Raw genomic sequence first — 19,539 nt, 5'->3', positions numbered from 1 at the left:
GAAAGCTTCCTAAGATAATATTCAGGCTTTAGCTGGTCACTGTGGCGCACGCCCGTCATCCCAGAGACGCTGGAGGCCGAGGCGGGAGGATGGCGAGTTGGAGGCCAGCCTCAGCAACTTAGCAAGGCCCTGAGCAACTTAGCCAGACCCTGAGCGACTTAGCCAGACCCTGTCTTTAAATAAAAAATATATATATAAAAGGGCTGGGGATGCGGCTCAGTGATAGGGCACCCCTGGGTTGAACCCTTGGGATGGCAGAATAATAATAATAATACTCAGGCTTATTGCGGCTAAGGCCTCCTGATATTTTAAATCCATTTTTTTTTTTTTAATTCTCACTGCATCCTTCCAAAGGACATTGTGCTCTGTTAATTGGTTTGTGACCTGTAGTTTCAAAACCGTAGCCCAAACAGGAATGGCTTCTCAGTTTCTGGACACCGACTGTTGGATGTCCAGTGAACCCTCCCCGAGCTGACCTGGATGCTCCGGTCCTTCGTCACACTGAGGACTAACGGAAGCCCTGGCTCAGGGTTGCTAGGTTATCACCCCTGAGCTCGGGGCTGCTGCTCGGGGCCTCCAGGAGTCGGAGACAGACTCTGGTGGCTCCTGAGACACCTCGTACCCGACCACACACCAACTCACTTTAGGGAGGACAGATCCCCATCCATGTGACCTTTCTGCAGCATCTGGTGCGAGAAAAATCTGGGGGAGAGAGAGGGAGAGGGGTGCGGGATTCTTCGGCAGAAGCCCAAACGTAGCCCTTGTAGCTCAGGAAATGCAGGTGACAGAGCAGGAGACTGGTTGTCAGAGAGGGCAGCCAGGGTGGGGGGCAGACCTGCCTAGGAAGAGGTCCCCCGACCTCCTCCATTGCGGCCCGGCCCTTTCCAAGGCTGAGCTTAGATGCGGTATATGCACCGCGTGTAGCAGAGAGAGACCAAGCGGAAGCCGCAAAGGCTGGTGGTAAACGGTCTCCCGAAGGCTCCCAAAGGCTCGGGGAACGGGGTTCGTCTTGCTGAATTGAAAATCGAATTCCCTCTGCCGAGCCCGGAGCTGCGGTTTGTCTGCTGTGGCCGGGCCTCTTCCTACCCACCTGGATCTTCGTCCCTGATGCAGGTTCCACCCTGGGTGTCTCATAGATTTTTTTTTTTGGTAGACAAGATTAAGTGTAATGAAAAATGTCACAAACCGTGTCTCTCCGGCTCGGGTGGCCTGGAGGAGCACAAAAAAGGAGCCATGTGCCTCGGGAGCAGCCGGGGTGGGACGTGCATGCTCATTTCCCGGCTGACAGCTGCCCCTCCTGCAAACAGCAGCGACCACCGGTCAGCAGCTTCTCCACCAAGGTCATCAACCGTCCAACCAGAGGCCCCACCTGCAAGGGACCGGGTGCATCTCCCTAGCTCGAGCCTCTTCCTTCTCCCCGACCCCCGCAGAGGGCAGGCCCACCCAGGAACCAGGAGGGTGGCCTGCTAGTGGCTGGGACCTCCGCAGCCGGGCTCCCTCTGTGTCCCCAGCAGGAACGGGTAGCATCCCTGGTCGGGAAGCTGGGGCCTGCAGGCGACAGGAGCACGCCCGCGCAGGTCCCTGGCACACTCTGCTCGCGTTCTTAGCGGCTGCGCCTGCGTCCCAGGCCGGCTCAGCCGGGAGGCCTCTGCGCTTGGTTCCGATCCTATTTCCTGCTTTGTTCCAGGTCTGAAGGTCAGACGTTCCTAAACCCTGCAGGAACCCGGGGGGTTGGTCTCAGACAGACTCACTCCAACCCCTGAGTTTTCCAATCTCCCCACAACACCTGGGGCGGCTGGGCTTGGGTGGCTGCCTGGGGTTACAGCAGCTGTTTTCCCCAGACTCTTCATTTTCGGCTCCAGGTCGTGCATTTTAACCCAGAGCCTGGTAATTGCTCCTGGGGGGCCACAGGTGGTGCCCAGGCAGGGGTCGCAGGGGCTGCAGTGTGCCGGGCCTCAACTCTGTAGGCAGGAGCGCCAGGCTGCCGGGTTCTTCCCAGGCGCGGATTCCTGGCCCAGGCCCCGGGACTCTCCTGCCGCTCCCACCCTCTCCCTCCTGGAAGGGCACATCCACGGCCCCCTGCGGGCCTTTCTGGGGGTTTCCTAGTCCTTCTGTGTTTTCCTACTCTGCCGGTGTCCCCACCAGCTATCAGCCCAAAACGCGGTCCACACTGCGGGAAAGGTGAGTGTGCGCGTGTGTGTGCGCGCGTGTGTGCGCGCGCAGCGAGGTGTGTGGAGTGCAGGGGACACACGTGTCCCCGGGCAGAGACCTCCCTCCCGTGCACCTCTTTGCGCAGACCTGCCAGCGCCCCCTCCCCATTATGTAAGTCCTGAGTCTGGCCAGGGCTTGCGCCCCGCCCCCGCGCGCCCCCCACCCGCTCGGCCCGGTGTCGCCGGAGCTGCCACCGCAGCCCCCTCCCCGCCTCGCCCGCCGCGGGGGGAGGGGCGAGGGGCTCCGCTCGGCCCCCGCGCCCGCTGGCTCCGTGGCCACGGCGCCGTTCACCGGAGGCGGGGTGCAACCGGCACCCGAAAGGGGACTCCGAGGAGGGGGCGCCAGGCGGGGGGCGGGCGTGCCGGGGGCGCAACCGCCGCGGCGGACCCGGCGGATGGCGAGGGCCGCGGAGGAGGCGGGGTGGCCGGCGGGGGCGCCGGCGGGGGACGCGCCCCTCCCCCTCGCCTGCGCAGGGAGCCCCCCGCGCGCCGCAGCCCCTCCCCCGGGCTCGCCCCCGCGCCTTCCCGCGCACACGCCGCTCGGGCCGCCCCCGCGCCCCCCGCCGGGTGGACGGCTGCGCGCTGCGCCCCCGGGCCGGCGCCTCCACCTGTCACCGCGCGGCCGCCGCCTCGCCGCCACCCAAGTTTGCGGGGACTTGCCCGGCGCGCCTCCCTCGGCCGCCCGCCGCCCTCGCTCGCCCCTCGCCCATGGCCGCGGCCCCGGCCCGCCCGCCCCCCGCGCCCCCCGCGCCGCCCGCCCAGCCCCGCGGCCGCCGGGCGCGGTGAGAGCGAGCAGCGGGGCCCGGGCGGCGGGAGCCCCGCGCGCAGCCGCCCGCAGCCGAGCGAGCGCGCCGGGCGCCGAGCAGCAGCCCGAGCTCCGCCGCCGCCGAGCCGCGGGCCGCGTCCCTGGCACGGGGCACTGCGGATGCGGCGCGGGGCCGGCGCGGGGCTCCGGGCGCGCTCGGGGGTCGTGAGCGCCGCGCCCCGCGCCCCCACGCGCCCCCCGCCCGCCCGTGCGCCCCGCCGGGGCCATGCAGTCGCTCATCTCGCCGGTGACCAAGGCGATCCTGGTGGCCCTCTTCATCTTCGCCATCCTCCTCATCCTCTACGTGATCCTCTGGTACATCTGCCGCGATGTGGACTGCGACCACGGCATCTGAGCCCCGCGGCCCGAGGGGCGCCGCTCGGGGCATGGCGACTGCGCGGCCCTGCGGGGTCCTCCGCCCGGCGCCCGCGACCCCCGGCTGCGGCCCCGCCGCGCGCCCGCCTCCGCCACCCGGGCTTGACCTTCAGGGACCGACTGGGGAGAGTGGGTGAGTGCAGTACTGCGGCCGCTCTGCGGGGCCCGGTGGGGAGACCCAACTTCGGGGAGGGCGCGGGATCCGGGTATGGGACTGTCCCCGGGGTGGGCACTGCGCCCGCGATGCCCCTGGCGGGCGGGAACCGCCGGCGGGGAAGCTGCAGGTGGGTCTGCGGAGGGGTGGGCACAAGCTCGCTGTGCCCTTCGGGGTCCGTCCCACCCACCGGGCGCCTTGGGTCCGAGGACGCGACTGCGCTCCGGTGGTTGGTCACCCGCCGCGCAGCAGCGCCGTGGAGACTGGGGCGCGGGCTGCCGGGTCCGCTGTGCTATTGCGTACCGGGCGCTACCCAGTCCCCAGCCCTCTGCCCGCAGGCGCGGGGACCCCGAGCTGAGGTCCCGGGGCGCCGAGCCACAGACAGGTGGCGCGGTGCTGCGGACTCAGGGTCAGGCACGGCAGACGGACCCCTCCAGCCAACAATAGTGAGCAAAATTCAAAACAGGTTTGGGGTCACCTGGCGTTGGTGACCCCAGAGTAGCCACATCCCGAGGACCATGGAAGAACTGGCCCCTGCTTGGGAGGAGGAGGTCAGACGTGACCGGAATGGGGCTTTGCCCTCCATCAAGTGTTCCCTGCAAGTTTGGGGAGAAACATCTGTGACTGAAATAAATATCTTGTTAGCGAGCAAGAAAGAACAGCTTCCCTCTGACTATGCCTCTGGGGAGCGGAGTCAGGGAGGAAAGAGGCGAGGACACCCGCCCCGTTTCCCAGGCTGGCGACTGAGACATCTGCAGATTGGCCCGGACGGCTCCCTCGGGTCATCGGCGCGGGCAGGGGCTGCGGTCGATCGGGAGCGTCTCCCGCCAGCCCCGCCTCCCGTCATTCACGTTCGTTTCATGCTCTGCCGGGAACAGTTTCCAGCCACTGGCGGGTTAAAACAGAAAAGGGAAAAAAAAAAAAAAACCAACCCAAACAAACATAAATATCTGGAGACTGTTTCCAGGCGTCTTCAGAGATGCGAGTCTGATGTGGAGACGTTAGTGCTTCCTCGGTGCCGCCGCGTGTGCGCGTGTGCATGTGTGTGTGTGCGTGTTCTGTAGTCGGAATAGGTGTTGAGAGCAATTCTGCAGCTGATCCCCTGGAGCCAAGGTGTGGAGAAGAGGTGCCCGGGACGGCGGTGGCCAGACCCAGGCTGGGCTGGCCCACCGAGCTGGACAGTGGGGAGACAGGGTCCAGGCCACCCTCCCGGAGTCCCAGTAGAAATACGTGTGCAGGGATTCTGCACCACGGGGTCTTCCCTCCAGATGGGAAGCCCGTTCCCAGTGCCCCCGCTCAGCCAGCCGCGTCTTTGACCTTGACTTTTTCAGTCCCCCCTGGACAGGGCACCCAAACCCTATGCTCTCCACCCCTGGGTCCCAAAGGATCCTCAGGAACAGACCCTGCAGTCACGTCCCACCCCAAGTCCTGCAGGTGACCCAGGCAGGACGGAGCAGAAGCAGGAGAGACGGCCGGTGGCCCCAATCTCAAAGGTCCCTGCCGGGGACAAAGCCCCCCACCCGGCCACAGCTTCCCAGGACCCCAAAGCACAGGGATTAAGAGCTGAAATGACAGGGGGACATAGGCTCGGACGCCTGTACGTGTTGTCATGGAGAAAGAGGCCACCACGAGAAGCCACTTTCTCAGGCGAACCTTGGGGAAGAAACAGGCCGTGGGGTTCGGCCGCTGGTGGGACAGGTCTGGGGCAGGTGGTTAGAGGCAGATTAAAACTCGTTTCATGACCAACGGCGTCCACGTCCACCCTCCAGGGCCTGGCGGCTGGTGCAGAGCAGCTCATTCTGTTCCCTGTGTTCCTGGTACTCAGGCTCCATGGGAATCTGGTGAATTCCTGGGCTTGGCACCTTCTCAGCTTCTCTCGGATTATTTCCTCTTTTGCAGTTTTGGTTCCTGTAGAGCCGTGTTGATTCAATTTGCCAGAGAATGCCTGGCCGTGAATGAGCAAGTAGCCACGCAGGCCGGTCCTGCGAAGGATTCAATTCAATTCCCTTCTCAATAGTCAGTACCGTCTCTGCTGCAGAGACTCGTCACAGAAGCAGAGCAAAGTCTGCAAGTCTAGGGACCCAGAATTCAGATGGCGAGGTATCCAGCAGGCCATGAAGCTATCAGCTGATGGTCACTCTTGATGTAGGACAAAGTGCCTACCGCAGGTAGGTAGGTAGGTAGGTAGATAAGACATTTTGAAAATCTGTAGAGAAACAGATAAGGTGGGTTGTGATAGATGAAAATAAAGGATTGCTAGAGAAACAGATAAGATAGATTGACAGATAAATGATAGACAAAAGATGGATGATGGATGGATGGACAGATGATAAGATGGATGGGTGGATGGTGGATAGATGGATGGTTGGATGGATGGGTGGATGGATGGATAGGTGGATGGATAGGTGGATGGGTGGATGGTGGATAGATGGATGGTTGGATGGATGGGTGGATGGATGGATGGATGGATAGGTGGATGGGTGGGTGGGTGGATGGATGGATGGATGGGTGGATGGATGGGTGGATTGATGGATAGATGGGTGAGTGGATGGATGGGTGGATTGATGGGTGGATGGGTGGATGGGTGGGTGGTTGGATGGACAGATAGAACGATACATAGATAATATTGATATAGATAGATTATAAAAGATAGATAATGGATGGATAGAGAAGAGGGATAGACATGGATGATAAACACAAGATGTTAAAACTACATGTTTTAGATGGTAGATAATGAATTAAAGATGGATGGATAGACGGACAAGATGGGTAAATGGGTGGATGGATGGATGGATGGATAGATGGATAACATTGATAGATATAGATAGATCCTAGAAGATAGACAGTGTATGGATGATGGATAGATAAGATGGATGTAAATAGCTAGATCACAAAAGACAGATGATGTGTGGGTGAATATACAAGATGGAGAGACATGGAAGGATGATAGAAGATACATGACATGATGAATGGATGATGGAAGGATAGATAACGCAGATGGATGGACAAATGCATAGATGAGATGGACAGCTATAGATTGATCATAGAAGATAGATGAGAGATGGATAAAACATGAATAGATCTGGTGGAGACATGGATAGGTGGATATCAATAGACAAAAGAGATGAGATGCATAGGATGAGCTGTATCAATGGATGGACAAGATGGCTACATATAACTAGATCACAAAAGTAGATGATGTATGGGTGATGTACAGATGGATAGGTAAGATTGGACGGGTGGACAAATGGACAGACAGGATAAGATGTATGTATGTATGGATGGATGGATGGATGGGTGGGTGGATGGATGGATGGATGGGTGGATGGGTGGATGGATGGATGGGTGGGTGGATGGATGGGTGGTGGATGGGTGGGTGGATGGATGGGTGGATGGATGGATGGATGGGTGGATGGATGGGTGGATGGATGGATGAATGAATGGGTGGATGGGTAGATGGGTGGATGGGTGGCTGGATGGGTGGGTGGATGGATGGATGGATGGGTGGGTGGATGGATGGATGGATGGATGGATGGATGGGTGGATGGATGGATGAATGAATGGGTGGATGGGTAGATGGGTGGATGGGTGGCTGGATGGGTGGGTGGATGGATGGATGGGTAGATGGATGGATGGATGGATGGATGGATGGGTGGATGGATGGATGAATGGGTGGGTGGATGGATGGATGGGTGGGTGGATGGATGGGTGGATGGATGGGTGGATGGATGGATGAATGAATGGGTGGATGGGTAGATGGGTGGATGGGTGGCTGGATGGACAGACAGGTGGACAGTCAGGATAAGATATATCAATGGATGGATGGTGGATTCTTGCCCAAACAGTGAAGGGCAGAAGCAGAACCCTTGAGACAAGATGAAATCGCAGTGACCGTGTGTGCATTATCCCTCTACATCCTACCAAAGTCCTGCCCACACAGCGTCCCCCCGAACCGAGGCCACCGTCCTGGGAGAAGGCAGAGCAGAACCCGCATGACCTTTCAGGTGCAGGCACGGAGCGGGGGGATGTGGTTCTTGCCCAAGGTCACCCGGCTGGGGCCTGACAGAGGAGCCCGGAGCTGGTGTTGGGGCTTCTACAGGAGAGGCAGGGGGCCTGGGCTCCCCTGGCTGCGAGTCGGGTGCCTGGCTTTCCTTCCTGACCTTGAACTCATCCCGGCTGCGGGAGAGACACTGGATCTCAGTGGCCCTTTGGGCAGTTCAGGCTGTGCGTTGGAATGTGCCGGGTGCGGAGGCTCCATCTCCAACACCCACTGGGCCAAAAGGACCGGGGAAGACGGGTGCTCCCTGACCTTCTCCCCTTGACCTGGCGAGGGAAACCTGCATCTGACAGCGGGGGCGGATGGCCACGCACCCCCGTGTCCCACGAAGAGCCACCTCCTAGTACTTGTGCAGAGCGTTGTGGGAAGACACGGGTGGGGCGGCGGCGTTATTTACACAGTCTTTTATCCTCCTGGCTAAAGGAGCAACTGCCTCCTCTGACTCAGAATAGGAAAATAAGGCTCCGAGCAGAAAGGTTACGTAAGCTCTCCGGGATCACGGGAGAGAAGTCCGTGCGCTCAGGACCGAGCTGTGACCCGGACGAGAGGGCGACAGACAGGGAGAGAGACCCCTGCCCGGCTCTCCTGCACCACTTCGGCCTCCCTTAGGGTTCGGGAACACACACTTGCTTTCCTTTTATTTTTAAACTGTGTTAGTTACCCAGCCGCTGGGACCTTGCCAGCCCCTGTGCACCCACATCCCCCCTTTAAAAACGCTTGACATCTTCCTCTGAGTCCCGACCGTGAGCCACAAGGAACGGGAGGAGGAGAAGCCCCCTGGGGGTCCGTGCGCCTTTGCAGAGCTGCCCGCTGGCTCGTGCATCCTGGCGGAAGGAGCCGGGGGTTCTGGAGGCGGACCCGCCTCCTCTCTGTCCCCAGGACGGCAGTGACTGTTTTCATGAGCTCCATCAAAAGGCCGATTGCAACAGACGTGGCAGAAGACGGATCCTGACGGGCTGGTGCTTTGAGGCCTGTCGAGAGTCAAGAAAGTCCCCGGAGCTCCCTTGGGTGGCTTCCGCCTGGTCCCCAGACTGGAAAAAGGGTCCCTTAGCCACTTAGAGGGGGTCCCTAGCAAGCTGAGCTTGTGCCGAGTGAGACGAAGGTGCGACAAGACTGAAGCCCAGGAGGCTGGCGGTGAAGGGAGGCCGTGGTTCCTCCAGGGCCAGGCAGAGGCCGGTCGGAAGGGAGGCTTTAGGGAGACGGGGAGCTTCCCTTTCTGCGCCTGCGTGAGCAAACAGAAAAGGAGCGGACCCTCAGGGGTGGCCACAGCACCTTCCTGTGTGTCTGTTTCTTTTCCCCAGGAGAAATCTGAGCAGCCAGAGGGGCTGGGGGCAGAGCCCCGGGGTTCCCTCCGAACCTCCCCAAATCCATCTTACCAAACAAGGGATTTTTGTTGTGTGTTTTTGCAAAGGTTAGCGTTTTGCAATTCCAGGTAGAGGACGTGGTGGGAGATGCACGCGTTAGAATCTCCCTCCTGGGAAGGTGTGTCAGTCAGTCAGTCTGTCTGTCTGTCCGCACGCCCCTGCTACTGTCTGCCTCCGCGGGCCTGAAACGAGGACCGGTTTCTTCTCTCGCTGCTGAGGCCCGGTTGCGCACAGGCTGGGTTCAGACTGGCCTGCGATTGCGCGGGCATCCGAGTCGGCAGAGGCGGGCACGCGGGAAGCAGAGTGGGCAGACCGGGAAGGACCAGCCTGCGTGCTGTGTCCGGGGAGCCGGGAAGATGGGACTCGGGGCCTAGACGGGGCAAGGCAGGCGGCAGAGCCGGCTCTGTTCAGGATGCCAGTAGCAAGGGGCCGGCGCCGTGCGTCTGGACGCACCTTCCCAGGCTGGGGACCCCCGTGGGAGCCGCAATCCGACGTGCGTCCTCCGTGGAGCAATAGGCGCGCGAGCCTTGGAGCAGCCTGTCCCTGGCCAGCGGGAGGGAGGAATCCCATTTCTAAAAGGATCTTGCTCCCCATCCCCGCAGGCTTGGCCCGGCAGCGTGGAACGCGTCCTTTCAAAGGGAACGCGCGTGTCAGGGCGTGGGTGACCCCGTGGCCGGGCTCGCTCAGCGTAGCCCAGCGGGAGCCCGCGGAGAGCGGCCTTTGTGGCCTTCCGTGGCCCGCCTCCACCCCCTGCCTCTGCCAGGCCAAAAATGGAAACTACCTTCCAAACCGTGTCAGTCCACGCAGCCGGGAGTTTTGGAAACACCTAAGCTTCGTCTGTAGCCAAGTCTGGGCACTAAGTTTAGAAACCAATTTAAGAAATGTAGCTTTTAGCTCAAAATAGTGCGGAACACCAGGTGAGGCCGAGGCTGGCCCTTGGAGGCAGTGCCCACAGAGCCGAGCGCAGGATCTGAGGCCGGCCGTGTGCTGGCGAGGAGCCAGCAGCCTCGCCCCAGAGCAGATGCCTTGCACTCTGCAAACCCAACGCCCGGGTGGCGCTTTGAGGACGTGGGAAGGGGACCTAGGGATCTATTGAGGACTTTCTGTGAGTCTAAGATTATTTTTTGAATTTCTTGCAAAATTGTGGGATACAAGGTCACGTGGTCACGAAAACCTTGTTAGATCCAGTGGCGGAAAACCCTCTGCTGCTGGGCACAGTGAGAGACCTGGGGCAGTCTAGGGATTGCACGCCTCTTCATTAGTCTCCAGTCCCCAGGTCTGTGACGCGTGAATGTACTCAGGATCAAAACGCAGCGAAGCCAGCACGGCTGTGCACGCCTGTCATCTCAGCAGCTTGGGAGGCTGAGGCAGGAGGATTGCAAGTTGGAGGCCAGCCTCAGCAACTTAGGGAGGCCCTAAGCAACTCAGCGAGACCCTGTCTCTCAATATAAAAAATTATAAAAAGGGTTGGGGAGTGGCTCAGTGGTTCAGCACCTGAGTTTAATCCCTGGTTACCCCTCAAAGTAGGAACAGTTTCTTCAGTGACAGGTTAATGTCTAAACATTGCAAGTCATTGAAGAAAATGATCAGAGTTTCCCAACTTTGCCAATTCCCTGGAGCCCTGGGGACTTTTTAGGTTATTTTTAAATATTTTTGAAATCATCACAGTTATTATTTTTGCAGCGGGGGCGCTGGGGTGAAGCCCAGGGGTGCTTAACCACTGAGCCTCATTTCCGGCCAGCACAAGATTTGAGAAGAGGAAGGTCTTCCAAGTGGCTACGATGGTAAGAAGCAAGTTAAAATAGGAAGGGTTTCGGGAAGGACCGCTTCCCCCCAAAGATGCTTACGGAGAGATGTGTAGCTCCAGAATTTCTCCTGGCTCTCAAAGCCACTGATAAAATACACAAATACACACAGGAGATTAACAAGTCGTCAAACAGGTCAAAGAATCAATAAGCTGCCCCGGGGGCCTCTGGTTAATGCTTGTTTGGAAAGCCGAGATTTGCTGCAATCCGATTGAGGCAGGAAGGCATCTGAACAGAGAGCAGGATTTGTTTGCTGGTGTGTGGACTCAACTGTGGGAAAAGCCACGTGAGCTCAGAGACGCCCCGATGCTGTCACTCTGACCCCTGACTCCTTTTTTTTTCGGTGCATCTGCATAGCCCAGTAGTTTGAGTTGCACGCACATTGCTTCGCTTTTCTTTTTCTGTTTTATTTTATTTTTATTTATTTCTTTGCTGCCAGGGATTGAGCCCAAGGGTGCTTAACCACTGAGCCACATCCCCAGACCTTTCTAATTTTTTAACTTAGAGACAGGGCCTCACCAAGTTGCTCAGGGCCTCAGTAGCTGAGACTGGCCTCCAGTTTACCATCCTCCTGCCTCAGCCTCCCGAGTCTCTGGGACAACAGGCGTGTGCCACCGTGCCGGGGGTGCTGTGGCTTTATTGTTTCTCTGCAGGGAAGCTGGGAAGGGCTCAGATCTTCGTTCTCCGTGTGGACAGACATCCCGGTTTCAAAGGCAGAGCTTGGCGTTCGCTCGGCCTCACTTGCATTTCCCGTTATTTCTAGGGTGCAGACCCACGAGGCGGGGCTGTCTCTTGCCCAGGGCGTGAAATTCAGGAGATCATTATTCTTCTACCGGAATAAAAACGTCCCCGAGGTCCGTTCTGCCTCGCTCAGGGTTTTATTTAGTCCAGTGTGCTATAAAGGGAGGCTGCTTCCCGCCGGAACCGGGTGACCTGTTTCAGGGCCCAAATTTCCCTGGTCCTCAGCGGCTTTCCTGGTGGAGGGGACTTCGCGCTCGGCCAGCTTCCAGCCAACCGTGACTGTTTGGGAACGAGGAAGGAAAAAAAAAAAAAAAAAAAGAAAGAAAGAAAAGAAAAGAAGGGAGGCCGGAATGTCAGCCCTTGAAACCACCTGGGATGTCACCTCTTGTCACCACCGTCCACACTTGGTATAATCCGTGCCATGAGCACGTCTCCTCATCCTCTGGTCTCTAACTTCAGGAGATGCAGGGGCGACACGCACAGCGCCCACCTGCACCCGAGGGGGCTCCACCTGCGCGCGCGCCAGTCTCGCCGGGGGGGGCTTCTCCTGTGTCCCCTCCCCCCGCGACCCCTCCCCCCACCGCGTGCAAATGTGGACCCTTGGCTGAAAATGGATCGTATGAAACATGCTTTTCCAGTTTTGCCATTTTCACAAAGGATCGGGTCAGCAGGACGTGGCGGCACGGGGGTCCTTGGGCACAGAGGCCTGGGGGCGCTTCATGGGGAGACGAGGGGTCCCCGGGGCAGGGGAGGGCGGCTGCCTGCCCCTTGGAGGGACAGCTGGATCCGGGGAGCAGCGGGGCAGCAGCTGCGTCAATCACAGAGGGCGCGGGGTCCCCCCCTGGGAAACGCGCAGAACTGGCCGCCAGGAGCCCGCGGCGCGCACGGTGGGTCCCCGGCCCCGACGTCCCTCGCCCCTGAGCCCAGCAGGTGGCGGTGCCCGGCGGGAGCGGGGCAGCTACGTGTGCATCCGGGGTTTCTGGCAGGAGGCCCCTGTCCCCACGAGCGTGGCCGCTCCGACTCGGACACGGAACAGGCCGGTCAAGAGGCCCCAGAACCCGCCGGGCTGCCTAACAGTCATTGGAAGGGTCGCCGCAGAGTCTGGCCGCTCCCTTGGGCGCCCAGCTGCCGTCCTGATGCTGCCGCGGGTCCGATGGCCAGGCCCTGGGCCGTCCCGATGGGCTTCTGTGTCCGACGTGGCAAAGACGCTCCTCTGACGCTGCCACGCCAGAGCCTGGTGGCCGCGTCACCTCCCGCTCTCCCTCCTGGATCCCTGCGCCCCTGGTGTCAGGGCTCCCGAGAGGCCACCGTGAGTCCCGGAGCATCGCCCCGTCCACCCCTGGATTCCACCTGTCCTCCAGGTTCCTGTGGGCACATAGCTGCCAAGAAGCAGCCCCCTGGTGGGACATCGTTCTGGGTGGTGGCTCCCACAATGGCCATCGTCCCAGGAGAAGAGTGACCCCCACCCCAGGGGCCGCTTGCAAGACAGTCTCCGGTGGCCCGGGGCTCAGGGAGGTCCCCTGCCCCCGATCTGGGTCGCCCTTGCTGTCTTCCTCAAGGTCGAGCGTTCTTGGCCCTGTTGCTCTTTGAGAAGAGCCGTCAGGTGAATCCTCTAAGGACGCTGCTCTGGGGACCGTGGCGGATGCCAAGTGGCAACTTGCGAGGGGTCCGCTCTTCAGTGCCACAGGCTCAGGGAACCAGACGGACAGGGGAAAGGGGGAAACGCAGACCCAATGGCCACAACAAAATGGCGCCCACTGCACCTCCATCACCTCTGTAAGAATTCATCTCCACGCACAGGCACGTCCCAAGGTCCTGGGGTCAGGGCCACCCTGGGGACCTCCTTTACATCATCACCCCTTTAAAGGCCCCATCTCCATCCACGGTCACCTTCCGAGGTCCTGGGAGTTAGGGTTTGGACAGAGGAGCTCAGGGGAGGGACAAAATCCAGCAGAGACCTGCTCAGGCCCACCTGTCCGCTGTCCACGGCTCACAGGCCAGCGGCACCCTCTGCCCTGGCTGCTGCTGGTGCCGGGGCTCCTGGCGAGACCAGGAAAAGGGGCCGATGAGCTTTGGGTATCGAAGCTGCAAGTGCAGAGTCTCAAAGTCCCACTAGGTGGGCTCCGTGAGACGCTGCTGGGTCCCCGGGGCCGGAGAGCGGCCACCATCTGTGGCTTTGGGGGATGGCGCACAGCATGAGGTCCTGCCGGTCACAGTGACTCAGCAGGTGGTCAGTGGTTCCCAGATGCAAATTTGAGCAACTCGGAAGGAGGCTGGCCCAGCTGCTCGTCTGGAGGAAGGACACCCCTCACCATCTGGTCTGCCTTGGTCCTGGATGTGGAGACTGTGCTAACGGGGACAGCGAGTCACGTTCTGTGGAGGAGGAGGGACTGTCAGCCACAGAGGCAGGGAGCGGTCAGTAGGCCTCAGACCACACTGAGCTCCTGGGGCCCCGGAGCTCAAACCACAGATTCATCCCAGGTGCCCATCCACAGAGGAACAGAGAAAGAAAATGTGGGGTCGATGCACAATGGAATATTACTCAGCCACGAAGACAGATGAAATGATGACATTGAAATATTACTCAGCCATAAAGAAGGACGAGGTGACGACTCTGGAATATTACTCAGCCGTGAAAAGGGATGAAATGATGACATTTGCAGCTCAGGGGCGGGGACTGGAGAACATGGTGCAGAGTGAAATAAGTCAGACTCAGCCAGTCGAGGCTTGCATGTCTTTTCTGATATGTGGACCCTGGAGCAAAATAAGGGAGGAAAAAGGGGTAGGGAATCCCATGAAAGTAGAGGGGAGATGGGTGGAGCAGAGGAAGGGAACAGGGTTAGGGAGGAGGGGAGGGAAAGAGAAAGCCCTGGGGACTGAGCTGGAGCAGATTACACGCCGGGCAGGCGGGGTCGCGTCCAGATGACCCCGCTGCTGTGCATGGCTGTAAGGCACCGATGGAAATTTGTAAAAAGAAGACAGTCGAACAAAATAGATGCAGAGGCAATTTTGATACTATGTTTCAGTGGACTGCTGTGTCCAACTAGTAACACACACACACACACACACAGGCACACACGCACACATATGTAAAACCCATGAATTTGCATTTTTATTTATTAGGAGTGCCAGGGATGGAACCCAGGGCCTTGTGCATGCTGGGCAAGTGCTCTACCACTAAGACACACCCCTAGCCCCAACTCTGTGTGTGTGTGTGTGTGTGTGTGTGTGCGTGTGTGTGTGTGTATGAATAAAACAGTTGAATCCAGGGGTACACAACCTGAACTACACTCCCAGCCCTCTCTATTTTTAACTTTGAGACAGGGCCTCGCTAAGTTGCCGAGGCTGGCCTCCAACTTTCGATCCTCCTGCCTCAGCCTCCTGGGTTGCTGGGATTACAGGTCTGCGCCCCCAAACCCTGTTCCCCACATGTATTTTAAACGCATGAGCTTTTTAATTTTTAAACGTATAAAATCTATAGATTTAAAATTTATAGATCCATACATAAAAAGTGTATACATTGTATGCTTAAAATATAAAACATATATGTTTCATGTATGATTATTTTATATTCAGAGACAGGGTCTTGTCCAGTTGCTTGGGGCCTCGCTTTTGCAGAGGCTGGCTGGCTTTGAACTCGCAATCCTCCTGCCTCAGCCTCCCGAGCTGCTGGGGTGACAGGCTTGTGCCACCGTGCCCGGGCTTTTTTGCGTGTGTGTGTAATTTTGAGACAGGGTCTCCCTAAGTTGACCAGGACATTCACACGTGACGGATGTGTCCACCTCTTTGATGGATATCATCTTTTGGGGTGACCTTGGGTGCTGGGATCCCAGTGGGCCTTCGAAATGGCGGGTCTTCAAAGGCTTGGTCCACTCCAGACAGCAGAGCGCCTAGTGGCCACACGCAGGGACAGGACCTGAGAAAGGAGCAAGGTGACCCCATACCTTTGCCAAGGGTCTCCCGCCTCAGCCCCGACTCTGCACTCTCCCCTTAATGTCCCAGGATCCCCGGTGACATGAGTCCCTCGGCTCCTGGAGGTTGGTGGCGGTTTCTTAGACGTCCTTGGTTTTCAATGACCTTGGCGGTTCCCCGGAGGACCTGCCCGGTGTTCGGGAGAATGACCGTCTTCTGGGATTTGTCAGGTTTCCTTTTCGTCACGAGGGGACGGGAACTGGTTCTGCGGAGGAAGACGGCAGGGATGCAGGGCCCACCTCCTTGCGTCCTCCCGAAGGTGCGCAGGACCTGAGGACCCGTCCCTGCGGGCTGGCCCTGAGCAGCAGCCGCACGATCGTCAGGTGGATAAAATACCTGCGCAAAACACCGGGAATTCTGCGCGCGAGCCTCCCCCTCCCCTTTCATTTTATTCATTAGTAAATAACTCAGTGGACATTTATTCTGGTGACGGTCGACATCACTTTGCCTTCTTGCTGAAGAGCCTTCCCTGTGGCCGCGGGGTGGCTTTTAGGTGGGTTTCTCCGACGTCCCCTTTTGGGGGGTGTATGCGAGCATGCGCTTGGTTTCCGGTCCTACAAGATGGTCCGGGAACATCCTGTCTTTTCCGAGCCCTCGTTCTAGATGTCACAAAAATGTGTCATCACTGTGACAAAAATACTTGATAAAATCGGCTTTTCAGGACAGATCATATATCCGATTCGGAATTTCAGAGGATTCAGGCGGGTGACCCCGTTGGTGCCGGGTCCGTGGTGAGGCGGGACGTCATGATGGATCCCGTGGCGGAGCAGAAGTGCTCAGCTCACGGTTGGTGTCCAGGAAACAGAGAGAGAAGAAGAGACTGGGGTCGGTCCCAGTGTCCCCTTCAAGACCACGCCCCCATGACCTAAGCTCCTCCCCGCAGGCTCCTCCTCCTCCCCACAGGCTCCTCCTCCTCACGTCTGACCGCCGCTCACAGCACCGCCCTGAAGACCGGGTCTCCAACACCCGGCTCTTGAGCGGTGCTCCTGCTCCCGGTGCAAACGCAGCTCTAGGACTGGGGCTCCTTTAGGGTCGGGGCTCCTTTAGGGTCGGAACTCCTTTAGGGTGGGGTTCCTTTAGGGTCGGAACTCCTTTAGGGTTGGGGCTCCTTTAGGGTCGGGGCTCCTTTAGAGTGAGGCTCCTTTAGGGTCTGGGCTCCTTTAGGGTCGGAGCTCCTTTAGGGTCGGGGCTCCTTTAGGGTGGGGGTCCTTTAGGGTTGGAGCTCCTTTAGGGTGGGGGTCCTTTAGGGTCGGAGCTCCTTTAGGGTCGGGGCTCCTTTAGGGTGGGGGTCCTTTAGGGTTGGAGCTCCTTTAGGGTGGGGGTCCTTTAGGGTTGGGGCTTCTTTAGGGTCGGAGCTCCTTTAGGGTGGGGGTCCTTTAGGGTTGGGGCTTCTTTAGGGTCGGGGCTCCTTTAGGGTGGGGGTCCTTTAGGGTTGGAGCTCCTTTAGGGTGGGGGTCCTTTAGGTCGGGGCTTCTTTAGGGTCGGGGCTCCTTTAGGGTTAGGACTCCTTTAGGGTCGGGGCTCCTTTAGGGTGGGGGTCCTTTAGGGTTGGAGCTCCTTTAGGGTTGGGGCTCCTTTAGCGTGGGGGTCCTTTAGGGTTGGAGCTCCTTTAGGGTCGGGGCTCCTTTAGGGTCGGGGCTCCTTTAGGGTTGGAGCTCCTTTAGGGTTGGGGCTCCTTTAGCGTGGGGGTCCTTTAGGGTCGGGGCTCCTTTAGGGTGGGGGTCCTTTAGGGTAGGGGCTCCTTTAGGGTTGGGGCTCCTTTAGGGTCGGGGCTCCTGGTTTCCAACACAGTAGTGGGAACCGAGTCGGGTTTTCAGTAGCTCAGGAGTCGCATCTCCGTTCGCCTTGGATGGTTCCCTCTCTTACTCCTGTTTTTCTTCCCCTGTCGCACTCGTCCCTTAGGGCGTCTGAAGCCACCGAGGGCCCTGGTGGCGGCGGAGGCGTCCACCAAGCCGCACGGCAGGTCCAAGCCAGCAAGTGGTGAGTCCGGCCCGCCCAGGACCACCCGCCCGCCGGACGCCGCGCCAGCACCGGAGGCCTCCGTGCCCGGACCCGGTCACCGCCGCGCCCCGCTCCGGGGACCACCGACCAGCATGCCGCTGCAGCCGCACTGGGGGACGCGGGGAGGGGTGACCGCCAGTGAGGAGTAAGGCCATCTCCCCGCCCCCGCCCGCCACTCATCTTGGCAAAGCCATCCCCAGGTGATCAGGACTCCTGGGCAGTGTCACCTCCGGGGCCAGGCTGGCCTCTGTCACCTGCGTCCACCCCCGTGGTCCATGCAGCCATCCCTGTCCAGCTGCCTGGCTCTGTCCGTTGTGAAGTCTCCATGGCCGTCCCCTCGTCCCTAGTGCCAACAGGCAGGGGTTCCGATGCCCTCGGGCGGCGTGATGGACCCCGTGCCGGGGGGACATCAGCTTCCCACGAGTCACATGGTTAAGGTAGGTGCCACCGGGCCGGCCACCCGGTTCTCAGATGCAACCCACGCCCTGTCCCTTCCGGCTCCGTCCAGTGCGCCCAGCGTCCAGGTCCAGGGGACACGCCCGGGGACGCCCGGGAAGGTCCCCCGATGCTTCTACCCAGAAGAGAGGCGCCCTCGGAAGCAGGCGGCCCCCGGCGACGCGCGGGCGGAGAGTCCGAAGCAGCCCGAGGGAGTCTAGATGGTGACACTGGGCCTCTCCGCGGTCCCCGGGAGACACGCGGCCCGCTCCGGGCCACCAGGAGGGACCCGGCGGCTTGCGCTCGGCCGGGCGAAGCCCCCACGGCCACGAGTGACCGCGACGCTCCGGAGCCGCGCCCCCGCCCGCGCCCCGCCCCGCTGCCATCGTGGAGTCCCGTCCGTCGTCCGTCCGTCCGTCCGTCCGCCCGCCCGCGCGGCGCCCTCGGTCCCCACCCTCGCTTCGCGGGCGGCGGCGTCGCGCTCCGTGGCTGCTCCAGGGAATAAAGTATTTTTGAAAGCGCGCTCGGCCTCCTGCTGGACGCTCGCCCGCTAGCCGCCCGCCAGGGCCCTGGACGCGCCCCCGCGCCCCGCACGCGCAGCCCGGCCAGGTCCCCGCAGGGCCCGCGGGAGCCGCACCTCCAGCACCCGCTCCGGGGAGGCCGCGGGACTCCCGGCTGGACGGGGCGGCCGGGTGCTGGACGGGGCCAGCGATTCCCAATGGGGACGCTTTCCCGGGTGGCGAGCGCGCCCCCCAGGTCACCTCCGCCTCCTGTGGGGCTGTGACCACACGCCCGAGGCCGTGGCTGACGGAGCAGCTGCGCTCAGCGCTGGCCCCGGGGCCCTGGGCACTGGGAGACGTGCACTCCCGAAGGGCCGGCGCTGCCCGCCGCGTGGGGGACGTGAGTAGGCACAGGTCACACGCAGGAGGAGCCCCCGCCGGACAGAGGGGCGCGGAGGCCCCGGGACGATCAGCTCCACCCTCGAAGGGGCTGATCCGCAACCCCGGAGCTACTGCTTCCACCCCTTCGTGAATGGGGCGCGTGACCTGGTCACCTCCCAAAGCTCCCATCAGCCCGGGTGGGAAGCGCACCCCAACCTGGCTGCGGGTGGGGCTGCCCCAAGCACCCTCCCTACACCCTGAAGTGACCGTCCATCTAGGCTGGGCAGTGGTGTCCCTGGGCTCACTGCACAGTCAGCGAGGACTCGGCCCTGGGCAAGGTCACGGGACAGGTTCCCCTGGGAACGGGCTCCCTCAACGTGGGGGCGGGAGATGACACACACCTGGGAACAGGGGACAAAGGCCGAGAAGCCCAGGCCTCTACGCTTTCTCAGGGGCCCACGCGCTGCTGGGGAAGGTCCTTGAGGCCGGGAGACCCGTCCCCACATGCTGGGGCCTCAGGGTCCTGAGACGCGGAAGGAGCAGCCGCGGACACACTGTCAATCATTACGCAGGCCAGGCCCCTCCGCCTGTGTCCAGCGGCTGGGCAGCACTGGGAAGCCCCTTCCAGGCAGGGCCAGCGCCCCCCACACGGCGACCCCCAAAACGGTAGGGTCTAGACCCCAGTCCAGGCGACTGACACCTGGGGTCGGGCACCTGGTCACGGGGACATCCTGAGAAT

General features: G+C 60.4%; 1 protein-coding gene across 1 annotated transcript; it reads left to right on the top strand.

The window, feature by feature from the left end:
- Positions 1 to 1,233: 1,233 nt before the first annotated feature.
- Positions 1,234 to 18,441, top strand: LOC124972230 (basic proline-rich protein-like). Its single transcript, XM_047536497.1, has 4 exons — positions 1,234 to 1,319; positions 2,146 to 2,181; positions 2,328 to 3,523; positions 17,386 to 18,441. Exons 1-4 carry the CDS (start codon positions 1,234 to 1,236, stop codon positions 17,631 to 17,633), a joined length of 1,566 nt encoding a protein of 521 aa, XP_047392453.1. The 3' UTR covers positions 17,634 to 18,441.
- The last annotated feature ends 1,098 nt before the right edge of the window (positions 18,442 to 19,539 follow it).

The sequence above is a fragment of the Sciurus carolinensis genome, chromosome X (assembly GCF_902686445.1).
Source record: "Sciurus carolinensis chromosome X, mSciCar1.2, whole genome shotgun sequence".
Classification (NCBI taxonomy): domain Eukaryota; kingdom Metazoa; phylum Chordata; class Mammalia; order Rodentia; family Sciuridae; genus Sciurus; species Sciurus carolinensis.
This window is presented reverse-complemented; position numbering and strand designations above follow the sequence as displayed.